This window comes from Oryctolagus cuniculus, chromosome 16, assembly GCF_051225735.1.
Source record: "Oryctolagus cuniculus isolate XC-2025 breed Fujian yellow rabbit chromosome 16, ASM5122573v1, whole genome shotgun sequence".
Classification (NCBI taxonomy): domain Eukaryota; kingdom Metazoa; phylum Chordata; class Mammalia; order Lagomorpha; family Leporidae; genus Oryctolagus; species Oryctolagus cuniculus.
In genome coordinates this window covers 24,905,994-24,924,696 of record NC_142882.1, presented here as the reverse complement: position 1 = coordinate 24,924,696, position 18,703 = coordinate 24,905,994, and the positions used below count along the sequence as shown (strand labels likewise).

Below are 18,703 nucleotides of genomic sequence, written 5' to 3'. Positions count from 1 at the left end.
ATGTCTTCCCTTTTGCTACTAATGCTATGTTTGGAGTGTGTGACTTCAAAAAGCATATCATGAGGCCGGTGCTGTGGCACAGTGGGATAATGCCCTGTCCTGAAGCACCCACATCCCATATGGGCATGGACTCAAGACTTGGCTGTTCCACTTCTGATTCAGCTCTCTGCTATGGCCTGGGAAAGCAGTAGAAGATGGCTGAAGTACTTGGGTCCTTGCACCCATGTGGGAGACCTGGAAGAAGCTCCTGGCTTTGGATTGGTGCAGCTCTGGCCATTGCAGCCATTTGCGGAGTGAGCCATTGGATGGGAGACCTCTCTCTCTCTCTCTCTCTGTGCCTCTCCTCTCTCTGTGTAACTTTGACTTTCAAATAAATAAATGAATAAATCTTTAAAAAAAACAAAAAGCATATCATAAAAATTTTTCCCCTTTCAGTAATTTCTTCTTGAACAATATGCAGTATACATGCAGCTACAGAAAACTACTCTGAACATTTATCCTGCTTTCTGAAATAGTAAAATTATATTAAGCTAGATTTCATGCACTATTAAGCTTATTAAAATATAAACTAAAAGAACACAATGACCATATATAAGCCAAAATGTGAAGCACAACCATATGATCTCCAGATAATTTATTTGTATGAATCCCAGGAATTTTTTTTTTCTTTTTTAGTGTCAGCAGCTTTCCTAAGTTCTAACTGATAGGCAAAGATTGTGTTTATAGGAGCTTTTTTCTAAGCTTTTAAAAAATTTATTTGAAAATATTGTATATAGAGGAGAGACCCAGAGAGATCTTCCTTCTGCTTTTTCATGTCACAGATGGCCTCATTGAGCAGGGCTGGGACAGAATGAGGCCAGGAACCAAGATCTTCATCTGGATTTCCCACATTGGTAGCATTTGCCCAAGTATTTGGATCATCTTTCATTGCTTTGCTCAGGCCATCAGCAGGAAGCTAGATCAAAAGCAGAACAGCCAGAACATGAACCAGTGCTCATATGAGGGGCTTGCATTGCAGACAGCAGGTTTACTTGCTATGTGACAATGCTGGCCTTGTTTTAATGCAACTTCTAAATGAAATTTTGAAGTTGTATGCATTGTAGTTTGCATGTAATTCAACTTTCTGCCATACTTACTGATATGTATCAGCATTTGAAGTAAGACAAATCAGAAAACACAATGGCTTAACAAATAGCCATTTGATTTGCAGTTCTTTTATTTATTTTTTGACAGGCAGAGTGGACAGTGGGAGAGAGAGAGAGAGAGAGAGAGAGAGAGAGAGAGAGAGAAAGGTCTTCCTTTTCCGTTGGTTCACTCCCCATTGGGCGCTGTGGCAGGCGTGCTGTGGCCAGCGCACCACGCTGATCTGAAGCCAGGAACCAAGTGCTTCTCCTGGTCTCCCATGCGGGTTCAGGGCTCAAGGACTTGGGCCATTCTACACTGCACTCCTGGGCCACAGCAGAGAGCTGGACTGGAAGAGGAGCAACTGGGACAGAATCTGGCACCCCAACTGGGACTAGAACCTGGGGTGCCAGCACCTCAGGCAGAGGATTAGCATATTGAGCCATGGTGCTGGCCCTGATTTGCAGTTCTGACTCCATGTTATGGGCTGCACTCAGCTGGGCAGTTCCTGTGATCACTCCAGGAGCATAAATGAGGGTTTAGTCACTTGGAGAACTTATTGAGGCTTCACTTAAGTGTCTTGGGTTTGTGGTGAATCTTGGCTACATATCTTTTTTTGACAGGCAGAGTTAGTGAGAGAGAAAGGTCTTCCTTCTGTTGGTTCACCCCTAAATGGCCGCTATGGCTAGCATGCTGTGCCGAAACAAAGCCAGGGCCACATGCTTCCTCCTGATCTCCCATGTGTGTGCAGGGGCCCAAGCACTTGGGTCATCCTCCACTGCCTTCCCAGGCCACAGCAGAGAGCTTGACTGGAAGAGAAGCAACCAGGACAGAACCAGCACCCCAACTGGGACTAGAACCTGGAGTACTGGTGCCACAAGTGGAGGATTAGCCTAGTGAGCTGCAACGCCAGCCTACATACTATCTCTTCAACAGGCAGGCCCCAGGGTTTTTCAGAAGATAACAACTGTCAGAAAAAGAAAATCTGAAAAGGCAAATACTTTACAAATTGTCTATTTCTGGTGCTGGTTCTGTGGTATAGCAGGTAAGGCCACCACCTGCAGTGCCAGCATCCCATATGGGTGTCAGTTCGAGACTCGGCTGCTCCACTTCTGATCCAGCTCTTTGCTATGGCCTGGGAAAACAGTAGAAGATGGTCCAAGTCCTTGGGCCCCTGTTCCCATGTGGGAGTCCTTGAAGAAGCTCCTGGCTCCTATCTTTGTATCTACACAGCTCCAGCCATTCGCTGCCATTTCAGGAGTGAACCTGTGGTTCAAAGACCTCTCTTTCTCCCTCCCTCCCTCCATCTCTTTCTCTGTCTCTCCTTCTCTCTGTATAGCTCTTTCAAATAAATAAATTTTTTATCAAATTGTCTATTTCTATCACATTTTCACATTTACTGGTATCTCATGGGGCAAATCAAGTGAAATGGTGAAATTCAGGGTCTTTTAAAAAAAAGATTTATTTATTTATTTGAAAGAGTTTCACACACAGAGAGGGAGAGACAGAGAGAGAAAGGTCTTCCATCTGCTGGTTCACTCCCAGTTCGGTGCAATGGACAGAGTTGTGCCAGTCCAAAGCCAGGATCCAGGAACTTCTTCTGGGTCTCCCACATGGGTGCAGGGGCCCAAGGACTTGGGCCATCTTCTACTGTTTTCCCAGGCCATAGCAGAAAGCTGGATCAGAAGTGGAGCAGCTGGGAATTGAACCAGTGCCCATATGGGATGCCAGCGCTACAGGTGGCAGCTTTACCCACTAGGTCACATTTCCAGCCCCAATCCAGGGTTTTGTGAAGGGATGAATACAGGGAAAGGTTCTATTTAAAATCATTACTGGTAAAGTGCACTGCATTAAATATACAGTATGTGCATTTGTTAACTTTCTTTAGTATAAACGTTGATAACAACATAATGTTTATCTATGATAACCTCATTTATTTCAACACTCTGAATATTTCTCTTTACTTTTACATTATTATTTTACAAAATTTGTAGATAATGCTTTCATTAAACCAATGATACCTTCTGTTTAATCTCTGCCACTTAATATAGGTGGGTGCATTTTCCTATATGCATGTTTATTCCTCCACAGTGAAGCTGATGTTTTCTTGGTTAATGTATTTATTATTCTTTATTCATTCTATCATATTCTTTTTTTCCCACTGTTCAGTGCAGAAGGAACCCAGAGGGTTTTTTTTAAGTTTCATTTATTTATTGAAAGAGTTGCAGAGAGAGAGAGAAAGAAAGCCTTCTATCTGCTGTCTCACCCTCCAAATTACTGCAAAGGCCATAGCTGAGCTGATCCAAAGCCAAGACCCAAGAGCTTCTGGGTCTCCCATGCAGGTGTAGTGGCCCAAGGACTTGGACCATGTTCCACTGCTTTCTCAGGACATAGCAGGGAGCTAGATTGTACATTGAGCAGGAAGGACTTGAACCAGCCCCCATATGGAATGCTGGCACTGCAGGCAGCAACTTTACCTGTTATGCCACAGCGTTGGCCTCCAGAGTTTTCTTTGAACTCCTGCCATTCACCTTCTCTCCCAGGTATGATTCTAGGCCCTCCACATGATTCTAGGAGGAAGGAAAATTAATATATCACTTATAAGTGGTTTTTTTTTTTTTTTTCAAATTATTCCCCAGCTTGTCAGTACTCATTTTAGGTGTTTAATGCTAGTTTATTTTTTTTTTTAGATTTTTTTATTTATTTGAAAGTCAGAGTTACAGAGAAGCAGAGGGAGAGAGAGAGTCTTCCATCCACTGGTTCACCCCCCAGTTTGCCACAATGGCTGGAGTTGCACTGATCCAAAGCTAGAAGTGAAGAGCTTCTTCTGGGTGTCCCACATGGGTACAGGGGCCCAAGGATTTAGTTCATCTTCTACTGATTTCCCAGACCATAGCAGAGAGCTGGATTGGAAGCAAAGCCACTGGGACTTGAACTGGCACCAATATGGGATGCCAGCACTGCAGGTAGTGGCTTTACCTGCTATGCCACAGTGCTGGTCCCAGTATACTAGTTAATTAAAATGGAAACATACAGGGCTGGCTCTGTGGCTCAGTGGGTTAACGCCCTGGTCTGAAGTATCAGCATCCCATATGGGCACAAGTTTGTGATCGGCTGCCCCACTTCTGCTCCAGCTCTCTACTATGGCCTGGGAAAGCAGTGGAAGATGGCCCAGGTCCTTGTGCCCCTTCACCCATGTGGGAGACCCAGAAGAAGCTCCTGGTTCCTGGCTTCAGATTGGTGCAGCTCCAGCCATTGCAGCCAATTGGGGACTGAACCAGCAGATGGAAGACCCCCCCCACCTCTCCTCTCTCTGTGTAACTCTGGCTTTCAAAGAAATAAATAAATCGTTAAAAATTTTTAAAATAGAAAAATAGACATAAAATTTTTCTCATGAAATATGCAGAAATGAATGATGAATTTGGCATGATTGTGAAACATTATCGTCATCTTTAATAATGCAGTTTGGTCTCTTGTTTTTCTGTTGCTATAGCTAAATATATATTTGTTACACGAATTGAGTTGAAACTAAGCACAATATGCTACATTTTTGGGGTCATGTTGTCTGAATCAGTCTTTATTGTCACATATAGATGATGTACTGGGTAGTGCTTTAGTGCTATCTATGAAGTTAACACTTAGCATTCTGCAAGAGGAAGAGTTACCGAGTGCTAAAGCACAAATCAGTTAAGTTTGTTTTTGAATTTTTAGAGTAATGGAGTCCTTAATACCTTTGAGAAGCTTAGTTGGATTCGGGAATAGGATAAGGAATGTGTGGAGAAGAGAATCTACTAGAGGCTCATTTATTTTTTAAGATTATTTAGTTGAAAGGCAGACTTACAGAGATTAGGAGAGACAGGGAGACAAAAGGAGATATCTTCAATCTACTGTTTCCTTCCCCTAATGCCTGCCATGGCTGGGACTGGACCAGGCCACAGCCAGAAGCCTGGAACTCCATCTAGGTCTCCCATATTGGTGGAAGGGTTCACATACTCAGGCCATTTTCACTTCTCTTTCAGTCAGATTAGCAGGGAACTGGATTGGAAGTGGAGCAGCCAGGACTCAAATCCTCTGTTTACATGGGATGCCAGCAGTGATGGTGGAGGCTTAGGCTGCTGCATCACAATTCTGGTGACTATTGCAGGTTCTTAAACAAATCTCTAAGCATTTTTCTCAGTGAGTCACAAGTGCAGATTGTACTGCAGACATTCCCAGGTTCTCTTTTTGGGCAAATAATTCCATTGCTTTCACCTTAATTATGTATAATGTTATTTCAAATGTTTATCATTTGAATGTTTTGGGCAAGTAATTCCATTGCTTCCTTCTCTCTCTCTTTTTTTTTTTGACAGGCAGAGTGGACAGTGAGAGAGAGAGACAGAGAGAAAGGTCTTCCTTTTGCCATTGGTTAACCCTCTAATGGCCGCAATGGCTGGCGCACTGCTGCCGGTGCACCACGCTGATCCGAAGGCAGGAGCCAGGTGCTTCTCCTGGTCTCCCATGGGGTGCAGGGCCCAAGGACTTGGGCCATCCTCCACTGCACTCCCGGGCCACAGCAGAGAGCTGTCCTGGAAGAGGGGTAACCGGGAAAGAATCCGGCACCTTGACCGGGACTAGAACCCGGTGTGCTGGTGCCGCAAGGCAGAGGATTAGCCTAGTGAGCCATGGCGCTGGCCACCATTGCTTTCACTTTAATTAGGTATAATGTTATTTCAATTGTTTATCAGTAGAATAATCATAGACTAGGGCAAAAGCTAATTTGTATTCTTTGTCTTACCTGTATTTTCTCTCTTACTTAAAAATATTTATTAGCTTGAGAGAGAAAGAAGTTGATGGACTGAGAGATAGAGAGCTTTGACACATTAATTCCCTCCCTAGATAACCATACCAAACATAGTTGGGGCAGGACTGAAGCCAGAATTAAGAAATGGAATCTAGGCCTCCTTCATTGGTGACATCACAACTGCTTCCCCAGGTCTGCATTATCTGTGAGCTAAAAACTGCAGCTGGCATTGGAAATGAAACATAGACACTCTGAGGTGGCACCAGAAACACTAAGCTTAATGTCTGCCCTGTCTTTTAATGTATTTCTTCTCTGACATATTGGAAATGATAGGCATGGTATTTTTCTGGAAATTATCTTCTGTTCATTCCCATCATAGTTTCACTGATGTTTTCTTGCCTTTTTTTCTCAATGCTTCTACATACTTCTCCTTAACCCTGCCCATTCAAGAGTCAATATTGCCCCTCTGTTAGCCTGCTGTGCAATTCCCCTTGACAGATGTGGCCTTTGTGATTTGAACCTCCTGTTTCCCTCCAGCTTAGGCATTTCTCACAGCCTGTAGATCATGGGTTTGAATCTGTTGAATACTTCTGTGTGGATTTCTAAACACTCAACAAGTCTAATGAGAAACCATATCCTTTCTTTTTTCCTTTGTATCCACACACAACTGTCGGTGTTTATTGTGTGACAGAATTAATATGTTGACTGGAAGTGTAATATTACAGGTGATGATAGCATTTGAAGACCTGGCTGTGTACTTTACTTGGGAGGAATGGCAGAAAATGAACAATGCTCAGAAAATCCTGTACAGAGATGTGATGCTGGAGACCTACAGCAGCCTGTTCTCCTCGGGTGAGTAACACCCATCACATACCCAGTGATAACATTTTCTTGCTATTTGACAAATAAGGGAACACTTTATAATGTTTAATATTGGGCTGGTGTAGAATTTGAGTCCAGGAATGATCTGAATATCTACCCTCTAATAAAAGATTCAAATTGGAACATTTGTTGCATAGCTCCTGGACCAAGCTATAGTCCTTTAAATAACCCAAGATAGTGATTTCACAAAGTCTTACATGTTTCCATTAATAGGGCACTGCATTACCAAACCTGACTTGATCTTCAAGTTGGAGCAAGGAGCAGAGCCATGGATAGTGGAAGAATGCCTGAATCAGAGCCTTCCAGGTCAGTCTGCACATAAGAGATAGGGAGACCAAGGCAGAAATTGTGCAGATGGTGACTGGTGCTTTTTCCATGAATTTTTCTCAAGCCTTACTCCTGATGACAGCTGGTGTTGTGCATCAGACACAGGCATTCTAGAGTATTTAGTGATACCAGTGTCTTTCTAACTTTTGTTCTTAGTGAAGATGTTCTTTGAATAAAAAAAAAAATCCAATCATTTTCTGATGTTACTAAGGCTGTTATCTAGGTTTGAGAATTCCCCAAATTCTAACTTGTCCTTCTCTAAACTTTCATACCTTTTCTTTCATGCACTTATTAGTTCCTTCGGTGTTGTTAATTAGGCAATGTTCAGAAACTTTTTTTTAAGATTAATGTTTCTGTTTTTTTTAAAGATTTATTTATTTATTTGAAAGTCAGAGAGAGAAGAAGGAGAGGGAGAGAGAGAGGTTTTCCATCCACTGGTTCACTTCCCAATTGGCTGTCATGGCTGGAGCTGCACTGATCCAAAGCCAGGAGCCAGGAGCTTCTTCCAGGTCTCCCACATGGGTACAGGGGTCCAAGGACGTGGGCCATTTTCTACTGCTTTCCCAGGTCATAGCAGAGTGCTGGATTGGAAGTGGATCAGCTAGGACTTGAACTGGTGCCCATAAGTGATGTTGGCACTGCAGGTGGTGGCTTTACCTGCTATGCTACAACGCTGGCCCCCAGAAACATATTTCTAACTCATTTCTCAAATTGAGTACCCACTCATGATTTTGCCCAGGAATAGAACTTTCTCAGGACGGAATCAATAAATGTGAACTCTCTCTCTCTCTTAGTTTCTTTCCTTTTTTTTCTCTTTGCCTCTCAAATAAATAAAAAAATTATAGTTTGTTGGAAACATTTGAGGAGTGAGCCTATAGCTGGCAAACCTCTGTTCAGTCTTTATCTCTCATTCTGTGTCTCTGACTCTCAAGTAAGTAAATAAGTAAATGCTAAAATATGGTCACAGGGCTGGTGCTGTGGTGCAACGAGTTAACACCCTGGACTGAAGTGCTGCCATCCCATATGGGCACCAGTTCAAGACCCAGTTGCTCCACTTGCAATCCAGCTCTCTGCTATAACCTGGGAAAGCAGTAGAAGATGGTCCAAGTCCTTGGACCCCTGCACCCAAGGGAGACCCAGAAGAAGCTACTGGCTCCTGGCTTCAGATCAGCACAATTCTGGCTATTGAGGCCAATTGGGGAGTGAACCATTGGATGGAAGACCGTACTCTCTCTTTGCCTCTCCTCTCTCTGTGTAACTCTGACTTTCAAATAAATAAATAAATCTTTCAAAAAAGATGGTCATGAGTAAGCCTCTGTGCTGTGACATCAGAAATTATGAAGCTAGGAATGACACTGTGGTGCAGTGTGTTAAAGCTCCAGCCTGCAGCACTAGCATTGCATATGGGTGCCAGTTCAAGTCCCAGCTGGTCCTCTTCTAATCCAGCTCTCTGCTAATGCACATGAGAAAGGAGTAGAGGTTGGCCCAAGTCCTTGGTTCCCTGTACCCATGTGGGAGACAAGAAAGACACTCCTGGCTCCTAACTTCATCTTGGCCCAGTATTGGTTGTTGTGTCCATATAGGGAGTGAACCACTTCTCTCTGTCTCTACCTCTCTCTATAATTCTAGCTTTCAAATAAATAAAGTAAATCTTTGAAAAAAGAAATCATAAACTAAGCATGAATTTATATAAAACATGAAAATAAGTGATCCTAGACTAACCAAGAAAGTAATGAGATTTTGAGACCAAGGTCAAGTAGCCTCGTGGGTTTATGTTGAGTGGCTCAGATTTCTTTAAGGGTGGAGTTTGAAGTGTGATTTCTCTCCTATTTTAGTATCATTGAAAAATAAGCAAACAAAAAAATAAGAAATGCATAGGGGCCGGCGCTGCGGCTCACTAGGCTAATCCTCCACCTTGCGGTGCTGGCACACCAGGTTCTAGTCCTGTTTGGGGCACTGGTTCTGTCCCAGTTGTCCCTCTTCCAGGCCAGCTCTCTGCTGTAGCCCGGGAGTGCAGTGGAGGATGGCCCAAGTCCTTGGGCCCTGCACCCCATGGGAGACCAGGAGAAGCACCTCGCTCCTGCCATCAGATCAGCGTGGTGCACTGGCCACAATGCGCTGGCCACGCCGGCCATTGGAGGGTGAACCAACAGCAAAGGAAGACCTCTCTCTCTCTCTCTCTCTCTCTCTCACTGTCCACTCTGCCTATCAAAAAAAAAAAAAATAGGAAATGAATCTTTCTGTGAAAATAGGAGGCAATTGATCAAAAGCCTCCAGAAATTCAAATTATCACACAGGAACGTTTATAGAAAGAATTTAGAGGAGGTCACCAGCACTGATGATTTCAGAATGAGCTAGAAAACACTTTTAAAGAAGATGAGCACATTCCAGTTTGCAGAAACACTTTCTTCAAACTGATTGGAAGTGTTTAACTACAGTGGTATATTGTGACTTTCTCTACCTGTTGTACTTCTGAGAAGCTGAAGGTGTTGGGTGTCCTTGGGAATTTGGGGAAGCTGTCCTAGAGTAGAGACAAAGTATTTTTTCATTTGAAAAATCCCACAAATGATGTTTACCTAGGAAGACTGAATGTAAGACAATCATAGATTCCAATCATACTCCTTAAATGTTGTCTTGCTGAAAGTACAGGAACATTTCACTCTTCTCCACCTACAAGTAAGTGATCAGTAAAACTTTTTCATGTTTATATTTGAAATATCAGAGAAGCACAAAACACACAGTTTTTATAAAAATAAACTGGAGAAAAAGGACAGGGAAAATGGTTGCTAGGTAGTGGGTGAATGTTTTTATTAAACATTTGTCCATTTTTTTAGAATACTTTATAGTTATTTCATCTTTGTGAAAGGCAGAGTGATAGTGAGAGGAGAAAGAGAGAGAAAGAGGTCCTCTCTTAGCTCACTTCCCAGATGCCTGCAACACTTAGGTCTAACTAGTCTGAAGCCAAAACTCTAGAATTCATCTAGTCTTCCCTGGTGTCTCACAGGTTCCCAGGCACATGAACCATTATCTACTTCCTCCCTGTTTACATGGGTAGAGAGCTGTACTGAAAGCAGAGTAGCCAGGGCTGAAACTGACACTGTTTTGAGATGTAGGAATCACACACATCATAGCACAAATGAAATTCTACCATCCTTGAAAAATTCTCATAGTAAAAAGAATCATGTTTCAACTTTGGGAAACCTCACGGTACAATTTAATATATGAATGTATTAAGGAGAAAAGCCATATAATGGTCATAAATAAGTACCTCATACTGATTTTGTGAAAATATTATGCCACTTGGATAACAAGTGACTTCATTCCCTTTACATGAGTATGCCAGGAGAAATAGTTACATGTGATTCAGTAACATGATTGCTTTTTTCTCATTTCAGTGGTCATGAAAAGGGATTACCTGATTAGGATCAACCAGGAAAGTCATGACAAAAATCTGAATCAGGATTTTATGAAAAATAATAAGACATCAGCTCTCAAGAGAGTTGAATTAAGAAAAACACTTAGTTTAAATTCAAGCCATATTCCAACACTGATTATTAAAAAGGGAACCTATACAGGATTGAAGCCTGAGGAATGCAGTAAATGTCACACTGTGTATCCGCCCAGTGGGCCTGATCAACTACAGGCTGGAGAGAAATTTGATAACACTAAGATACCTGGAAATTCTCTCCAGTTCTGTGAGCCTCTTGGTCAGCATGACAATATTCACATCATGAAGCAGCCATTTGGACCCACTGGACAAGCAAACGTCTGCACAAGAAAGATGTTTTATAAATCTGAGAGGATTCATATGGCAGAAAACTATAATAAATCAACTGTCACTTTTGGAAAAGCAACTCAAATAGAAAAAGCTAAACATGAAAATTTTGGCCTCAATATGCACCAACAAACCCACACAAGAGAGAAACTTTATAAGTACCTTAGGTATGTTGAACCTGTCATTCACCAGTCACATCCTGCAATAAATCAGAGATTAAATACAAGGGAAAACCTCTACACATGTAAACCTTGTGGAAAATCACTCAGTTTTAATTCACCTTATGAATGTAATGATTGCGGAAAAGCTTTTGGACAAAAGTCAGTCCTCAGGAAACATCAGCAGATTCACACAGGAGAGAAAATTCTTGAATGTAATGACTGTGGAAAAGCCTTTACACAAAAGTCACAAGTCATAAACCATCAGCGAATTCACAGAGGGCAGAAACTTTACAAATGCCTTCATTGTGGAAAAGGCTTCCTGTGGAAGTCAGTCCTCATAGTACACCAGAGAATTCACACAGGGGAGAGACCCTATGAATGTAATGACTGTGGAAAAGCCTTTGGACGAAAGTCAAACCTCATAATGCACCAGAGAATTCACACAGGGGAGAAACCTCATAAATGTAATGACTGTGGAAAAGCCTTTGGACGAAAGTCAAACCTCATAGTGCACCAGAGAACTCACACAGGAGAGAAACCTCATAAATGTAATGACTGTGGAAAACCCTTTGGGAAAAAGTCAGAGCTCATCATACACCAGCGAATTCACACAGGGCAGAAACCTCATAAATGTAATGACTGTGGAAAAGCCTTTGGACGAAAGTCACACCTCATCATACACCAGCGAATTCACACAGGGCAGAAACCTCATAAATGTAATGATTGTGGAAAAGCCTTTGGGAAAAAGTCAGAGCTCATCATACACCAGCGAATTCACACAGGGGAGAAACCTCATAAATGTAATGACTGTGGAAAAGCCTTTGGACGAAAGTCACACCTCATCATACACCAGCGAATTCACACAGGGGAGAAACCTCATAAATGTAATGACTGTGGAAAAGCCTTTGGACGAAAGTCACACCTCATCATACACCAGCGAATTCACACAGGGGAGAAACCTCATAAATGTAATGACTGTGGAAAAGCCTTTGGACGAAAGTCACACCTCATCATACACCAGCGAATTCACACAGGGCAGAAACCTCATAAATGCAATGACTGTGGAAAAGCCTTTGGGCAAAAGTCAACCCTCATCAAACACCAGCGAATTCACACAGGGGAGAAACCTCATAAATGTAATGACTGTGGAAAAGCATTTGGGCAAAAGTCAACCCTCATCATGCACCAGCGAATTCACACAGGGGAGAAACCTCATAAATGTAATGATTGTGGAAAAGTCTTTGGACGAAAGTCAACCCTCATCAAACACCAGCAAATTCACATGGGGCAGAAACCTCATGAATGTAATGACTGTGGAAAAGCATTTGGACAAAAGTCACACCTCATCATACACCAGCAAATTCACACAGGTGAGAAACCATATGAATATAATGACTATGGGAAAGCCTTTGGACGAAAGTCAGACCTCATCATGCATCAGTGAATTCACACAGGGCAGAAACCTCATAAATGTAATGACTGTGGCAACACCTTTTATGAAAGTCACACCTCATATCACAATAAAGAATTCACACAAGGGAGACCCATGAATGTAATGACCAGGGGAAAGCCTCTTGATAAAAATCAGTCCTTTGGAAACATCAGAGAATTCACACAGGGGAGAAACCTCATGAGTGTAATTACTGTGGAAAAGCCTTTGGACAAAAGACAAACCTCATATCATAGCAGAGAATTAACACAGGGTAGAAAACTCATGAATGGAATAACTGTGGAAAAGCATTTAGCCATAAGTCAACCCTCATCGTGCATCAGAGAATTCACACAGGGCAGAAACCTTAGGAATTTAATGACTGGAAAACCCTTTGGACAAATGTCAAACCTCATAATGCACCAGAGAATGCACACAGTGTTGAAACTTCATGAGTATAATGACTGTGGAAAAACTTTTGGTTCCAACTCCAAATGCATCAGAGGATTCACCCAGGGAAATAATCTTATAAATGTAATGACTGCAGAAAAGCATTTTTCTATAAATTATACCTCATATCAAACAGAATTCACACAGGGCATAAACCTTATGAATCTAATGAGTGTGGAAAAGCCTTTAGAAATCATATGTTATAAATCATAGCTCATATCACACCAGAGACTTCACACCAGGGAGAAACTTCATGAATGCAATGACTGTAGAAAATTCCTTGGGAATAAGTCACATCTCAGAATGCATCAGAAAATTCACATGAAGAGAAACCTTTTGAACATAATGACTTGGAAAGCTTTTTCCCATAATTCAGCCCTCATTGCACATCATCTAATTCATATGGGGGAAAACACTTTGGATATAATGCATATGGAAAAGCTTTTATCCTCAAGTAACACCTCATAAAACATCAGAATTCACATCGGGGAGAAACCTTATGAATGGAATGAGTGTTGGAAACTGCCAAAATCACACAATATAACAGCAGAGAATTTAGTACATGGTGGAAATCTTGTAATAAATGTGAGAAAGACTTTTTCCAGAAGGAATACCTCATAACACATGCAGTTCAAACGAAGGAGAAAACTTAAATATAATGAATGTGAAGGACTTTTTCCAAAATCAGCATAACCATGTGACAGAGCCTTTTTCTGGAAATCCCATAAGGAAGAAAGGTTGGGACCAGCGCTGTGGCACAGTAGGTTAAAGCCCTGGCCTGAAGTGCCAGCATGCCATGTGGGCACTGGTTCTAGTCCCAACTGCTCCTCTTCTGATCCAGCTCTCTGCTATGGCCTGGGAAAGCGGTAGAAGATGGCCCTGCACCCAGGTGGGAAACCCAGAAGAAGCTCCTAACTCCTGGCTTTGGATCTCTGTAGCTCCAGCCATTGCATCCATCTGGGGAGTGAACCAGTGGATGGAAGACCTCTTTGTGCTTCTCTGTCTCTCCGTAACTGTCTTTCAAATAAATAAAGTAACTCATTAAAAAATGAAGAAGTTCAGAAATATTATTAGTGTGACAAAAAGCCATTTGTCAGAAATCGATTATTATACATCAGAGAATTCCCATAAGGGGTTTCTTAGGAGTGTAATGAGTGTGGAAGTATATTTTCATGGAATTCAGGCTTGAATAAATATGCAACTCAAAAAAGGTGATATCCTTCAAGTGCAGTAGATTGGAACAAACCATAGCCAGAAATTAGACATCAGGCTGGCACCGTAGAGCAGTAGGTTAATCCTCCCCCTGCAATGCTGACATCCCATATGGGTACCAGTTCTTATCCCAGCTGCCCCTCTTCCAATCCAGCTCTATGCTGTGGCCTGAGAAAGCAGAAGATGGCCCAAGTGCTTGGGCCTCTGCACCCACATGGCAGACCAGGAAGAAGCACCTGGCTCCTGGCTTTGGATTAGTGCAGCTCTGGCCATTGCAGCCATTTGAGGAGTGAACCAACAGAAGGAAGACCTTTCTCTCTGTCTCTCTCACTGTCTGTAACTCTACCTGTCAAATAAATAAATAAAAATCTTAAAAAACAAGAAATTAAACATCAACAAACAAGAGAATTCAAACAGTAAAATGTCAATTTAATGAATGTGAAAAAATTCTTCTGCCATTAATCAATTCACAAGAAGAGACTCAGAAATGAGAAAACATACATACATAGGAACGTCATGTACCATACATCATCTCTCAATGGTTACCTGACAACTCACAGAAAGAAAAAAGCCTATGACTGTATTGTAATGGGAAATACCTTTATTATTAGGTGAACTTCCACAAAATATAGCAAGATTACAGAGAGAAGTCCCTGAAATATAATTTGTCTGGAAGAATTCTTTGGTGGAATCACACCTTAGTAGGTATTGGGCAGTTGTCATGATGAATTGTGACAGAGAGTGGTTAACCGTATTTCAGATATTTTTCTCTTATACATCCTGCAGTTTTGGTTTCTCATTGAGAGTGGGATCAAGTATATGAATTGAACTGTGCTCTCTTGTGTAAATTTTGTCACTAGCAATCAGGGAAATGCAAATCAAAAGCACAATGAGGTTTCACCTCACCCCGGTTAGAATGGCTCACATACAGAAATCTACCAACAACAGATGCTGGCGAGGATGTGGGGAAAAAGGGACACTAACCCACTGTTGGTGGGAATGCAAACTGGTCAAGCCACTATGGAAATCAGTCTGGAGATTCCTCAGAAACCTGAATATAACCCTACCGTTCGACCCAGCCATCCCACTCCTTGGAATTTACCCAAAGGAGTTTAAATTGATAAAGAAAAAAGCGGTCTGCACCCTAATGTTTATTGCAGCACAATTCACAATAGCCAAGACCTGGAACCAACCTAAATGCCCATCAATGGTAGACTGGATAAAGAAATTATGGGATATGTATTCTTTAGAATACTATACCGCAGTAAGAAACAACGAAATCCAGTCATTTGCAACAAAATGGAGGAATCTGGAACACATCATGCTGAGTGAAGTAAGCCAGTCCCAAAGGGACAAATACCATATGTTCTCCCTGATCGGTGACAACTGACTGAACACCAAAAAGGAAACCTCCTGAAGTGAAATGGACACTATGAGAAATGGTGACTTGATCAGCATAGCCCTGACTGCTAATGGACAACTTAATACATTATCCCTCATAGTATTTTTTTTTTGTCTGTTCTACTTAATATGACTGGTTTAATTCTGTAATTATCACACAGTTATTCTTAAGTGTTGAAAATTAACTGAAATGTGATCCCTGTTAAACATAAAAGTGGGAATAAGAGAGGGAAGAGATGTATAATTTGGGGCATGCTCGGGCTGACTTGCCCCAATTGGTAGAGTTGGAAACATACTAGGGGATTCCAATTCAATCCCATCAAGGTGGCATGTGCCAATGCCATCTCACTATTCCAAGTGATCAATTTCAGTTCACAATTGATCATAATGAAAGGACTAAGAGTCAAAGGGAGCACATAAACAAGTCTAGTATCTGCTAACACTAACCGATAGAATAAATAAAGGGGAGAGTGATCCAACATGGGAAGTGAGATACTCAGCAGACTCATAGAATGGCGGATGTCCTAAATAGCACTCTGGCCTCAGAATCAGCCCTAAAGGCACTCGGATCTGGCTGAAAAGCCCATGAGAGTATTTCAGGCATGGAAAGCCAAGACACTCTGGCAAAAAGATCTCTGTGAGTGAGATCCCAGTGGAAAGAACAGGTCTTCAAAGAGGGAGGTGCCTTTCTCTGAAGGGAGGAGAGAACCTCCACTTTGACTATGACCTTGTCTAAACAAGATAAGAGTCGGAGAACTCAAGGGGCTTCCATAGCCTTGGAAACTCATGACTGGTGCATAGGGAGATTACTGATGCCATAAACAGGAGTGTCAATTTGTAAAGTCAACAACAGGAGTCACTGTGCACTTACTCCTCATGTAGGATCTCTGTCCTTAATGTGCTGTACACTGAGGCTTAATGCTATAACGAGTACTCAAACAGTATATTTCACTTTGTGTTTCTATGGGGGTGCAAACGATTGAAATCTTTACTTAATGTACACTAAACTGATCTTCTGTTAAAAAAAAAAAAAAAAGAAACTATCAATTCCCAACTTGACTCTCACTGGGATTAAACATGACAATAGGTCTGATCTGATTTCATCATCATTTAAAAAAAAATCATCTATTATTTTTCACTTTATGTTTCTGTGTGGGAACAAACTGTTGAAATCCTTACTTAAGGTATACTAAGCTGATCTTCTGTATACTAAGATAATCGAAAATGAATCTTGATGTGAATGGAAGGGGAGAGGGAGTGGGAAAGGGGAGGGTGGTGGGTGGGAGGGACGGTATGGGGGGGAAAGCCATTGTAACCCATGAGACGTACTTTGGAAATTTATATTCATTAAATAAAAGATAAAAAAAAAAAAAAAAAAAAAAAAAAAAAAAAAAAAGTATATGAATTGAACTGTGCTCTCCTGTGTAAATTTTGTTAATAAATATTTCAAAGTTGAATAACAGTTATTGCAACAGTTATTTGGAATACCATCTTCATCAATTACAAATTTATTTTTTTATAGCTGCTTTGTTGGCCACCCAGGATTCTTTCCCCACATTATTGTAGTGGAAATCATAGGCATATGAAGTGACACATATTCCAGCCATAATAGTGTACCCCGGCTCTGGATAATGTGTTGTGTGCAGCACAAGGGAATGAGTTTGTGGTGACCTATATACCCATGAGAAATTTCAACTTATCTGTGTGCACATCTGGATTAGACTCCACTACCCAAGGTCTATTTGAATATGCAAGTAGATGTTGTCCCACACATCACCCTCATTCTTTAAAGGGACAACCTCAAACACTATAAGTTGCAACACTCATCTGAATTTTCCTGTATTACTGAGTGCATAATGCCTTTTTCATTCATGATCCCCCTTTTCTACATGTCTTCATTCTATTCCTAATTGCCTTGAGACAAGAACATGGAATGAAGTCTGTCCAGGGGATACCCATTGCAACAGAGAAGCAGGAGCATAAATGTAGTACACTTTTTTTTTAAAAAAAAAAAAAAGATTATTTATTTGAAAGTCACAGAAAGAACAGAGGCAGAGAGAGAGGGAGATCTTCCATCCAATGGTTCACTCTCCAATTGGCCACAACGGCCAGAACTGTGCTGATACAAAGCCAGGAGCTTCCTCCGGATCTCCCATGTAGGTGCAGGGGCCCAAGCACTTGGGCCTTCTACTATTTCCCAGGCCATAGCAGAGAGCTAGATTGGAAGCGGAGCAGCCGGGTCTTGAGTTGGCACCCATATGGGATGCCGGTACTTCAGGTCAGGGCGATAACCTGCTGTGACATAGCACTGGCCCCTGTAGTGCACTTTTGTATTAATTTAACTTTACTATAATTTTTTATAACCTTTTATTGTTGTATTATTCCCTGCTCCTACAGGTGGCTCTCATTTTTACTGAAAATGTGTGTTTTTATCCCTTCCAATTGACAATGTCATTTCTTGATTTATATAAACCTGATTTACAGTTAATTCCTCATGATACCCTCAGGAGGAACACTTTTCCTAGGTTGCATGACTATCCCATAATAAGAGGGCTACAAATGCTATGATGCATCTAGTTGCAGTAGCTCTTTTATTTCCTATCTAGATAATAGCTGTGCAAGTAATCCATTCCACCTCCATTACTACCCATTAGAAACAGCTCTTCATCCCTGTTTAAGTCCCCATGGCTTCTTACAAGTGTTCATCAAATTAAGTCTTCTTATAAACAGATTTAATAGAAAATGAAGGGTGTGTCTGCTGGTAGTTTCAGTGAGGTTGAATGATTTGCTGGACTGCTGTTTTGTCTGGGTTATCTTTCATATTACTTAGAACTAATTTTTCACAATATTGCTTGCCTGAGCACTATTTCTAGGCTCCCAGCTAAACAGGTGTTTGAAGACTAGATTTGCTATTAATTCTCATAGTACAACTCATTAAGGACAGAGGTCCCAATGGGGAGCACAGATCCTTATGTGGTCCTTGGCACAGAGTAAATATTATACACACTTGATTTAGTACTCAGGCACTGGGCTCCATCAAGGAGAAGAGCTCAGCTGAACAGAATATAACTCCCTTCTGATTAAAAAAAGATTTACCGTGCCAAACCTGGATGTGTCACCTTAGGCATACCCTTTACCCTTGAGAACTGAACAGAGCTCTCTGG

General features: G+C 41.5%; 1 protein-coding gene across 3 annotated transcripts in view; it reads left to right on the top strand.

Moving 5' to 3' along the window:
* Positions 1 to 18,703, top strand: part of LOC149121611 (uncharacterized) — a 51,735-nt gene that overhangs the window by 17,016 nt on the left and 16,016 nt on the right. Inside the window, exons 2-4 of one of the 3 annotated variants that reach the window (XR_016223428.1) lie at positions 6,628 to 6,754; positions 6,998 to 7,090; positions 8,079 to 8,366. Coding sequence is in view for 1 of the 3 variants with exons in the window: in XM_089316566.1 (XP_089172692.1) it covers positions 6,628 to 6,754; positions 6,998 to 7,090; positions 10,507 to 12,491 (2,205 nt within the window). In the remaining 2 variants the exon portion in view is untranslated. Of the gene's footprint in view, positions 1 to 6,627; positions 6,755 to 6,997; positions 7,091 to 8,078; positions 8,367 to 10,506; positions 13,990 to 18,703 lie in introns of those variants that run through there. The other 2 variants (XM_089316566.1, XR_016223427.1) reach the window with 2 other exon arrangements.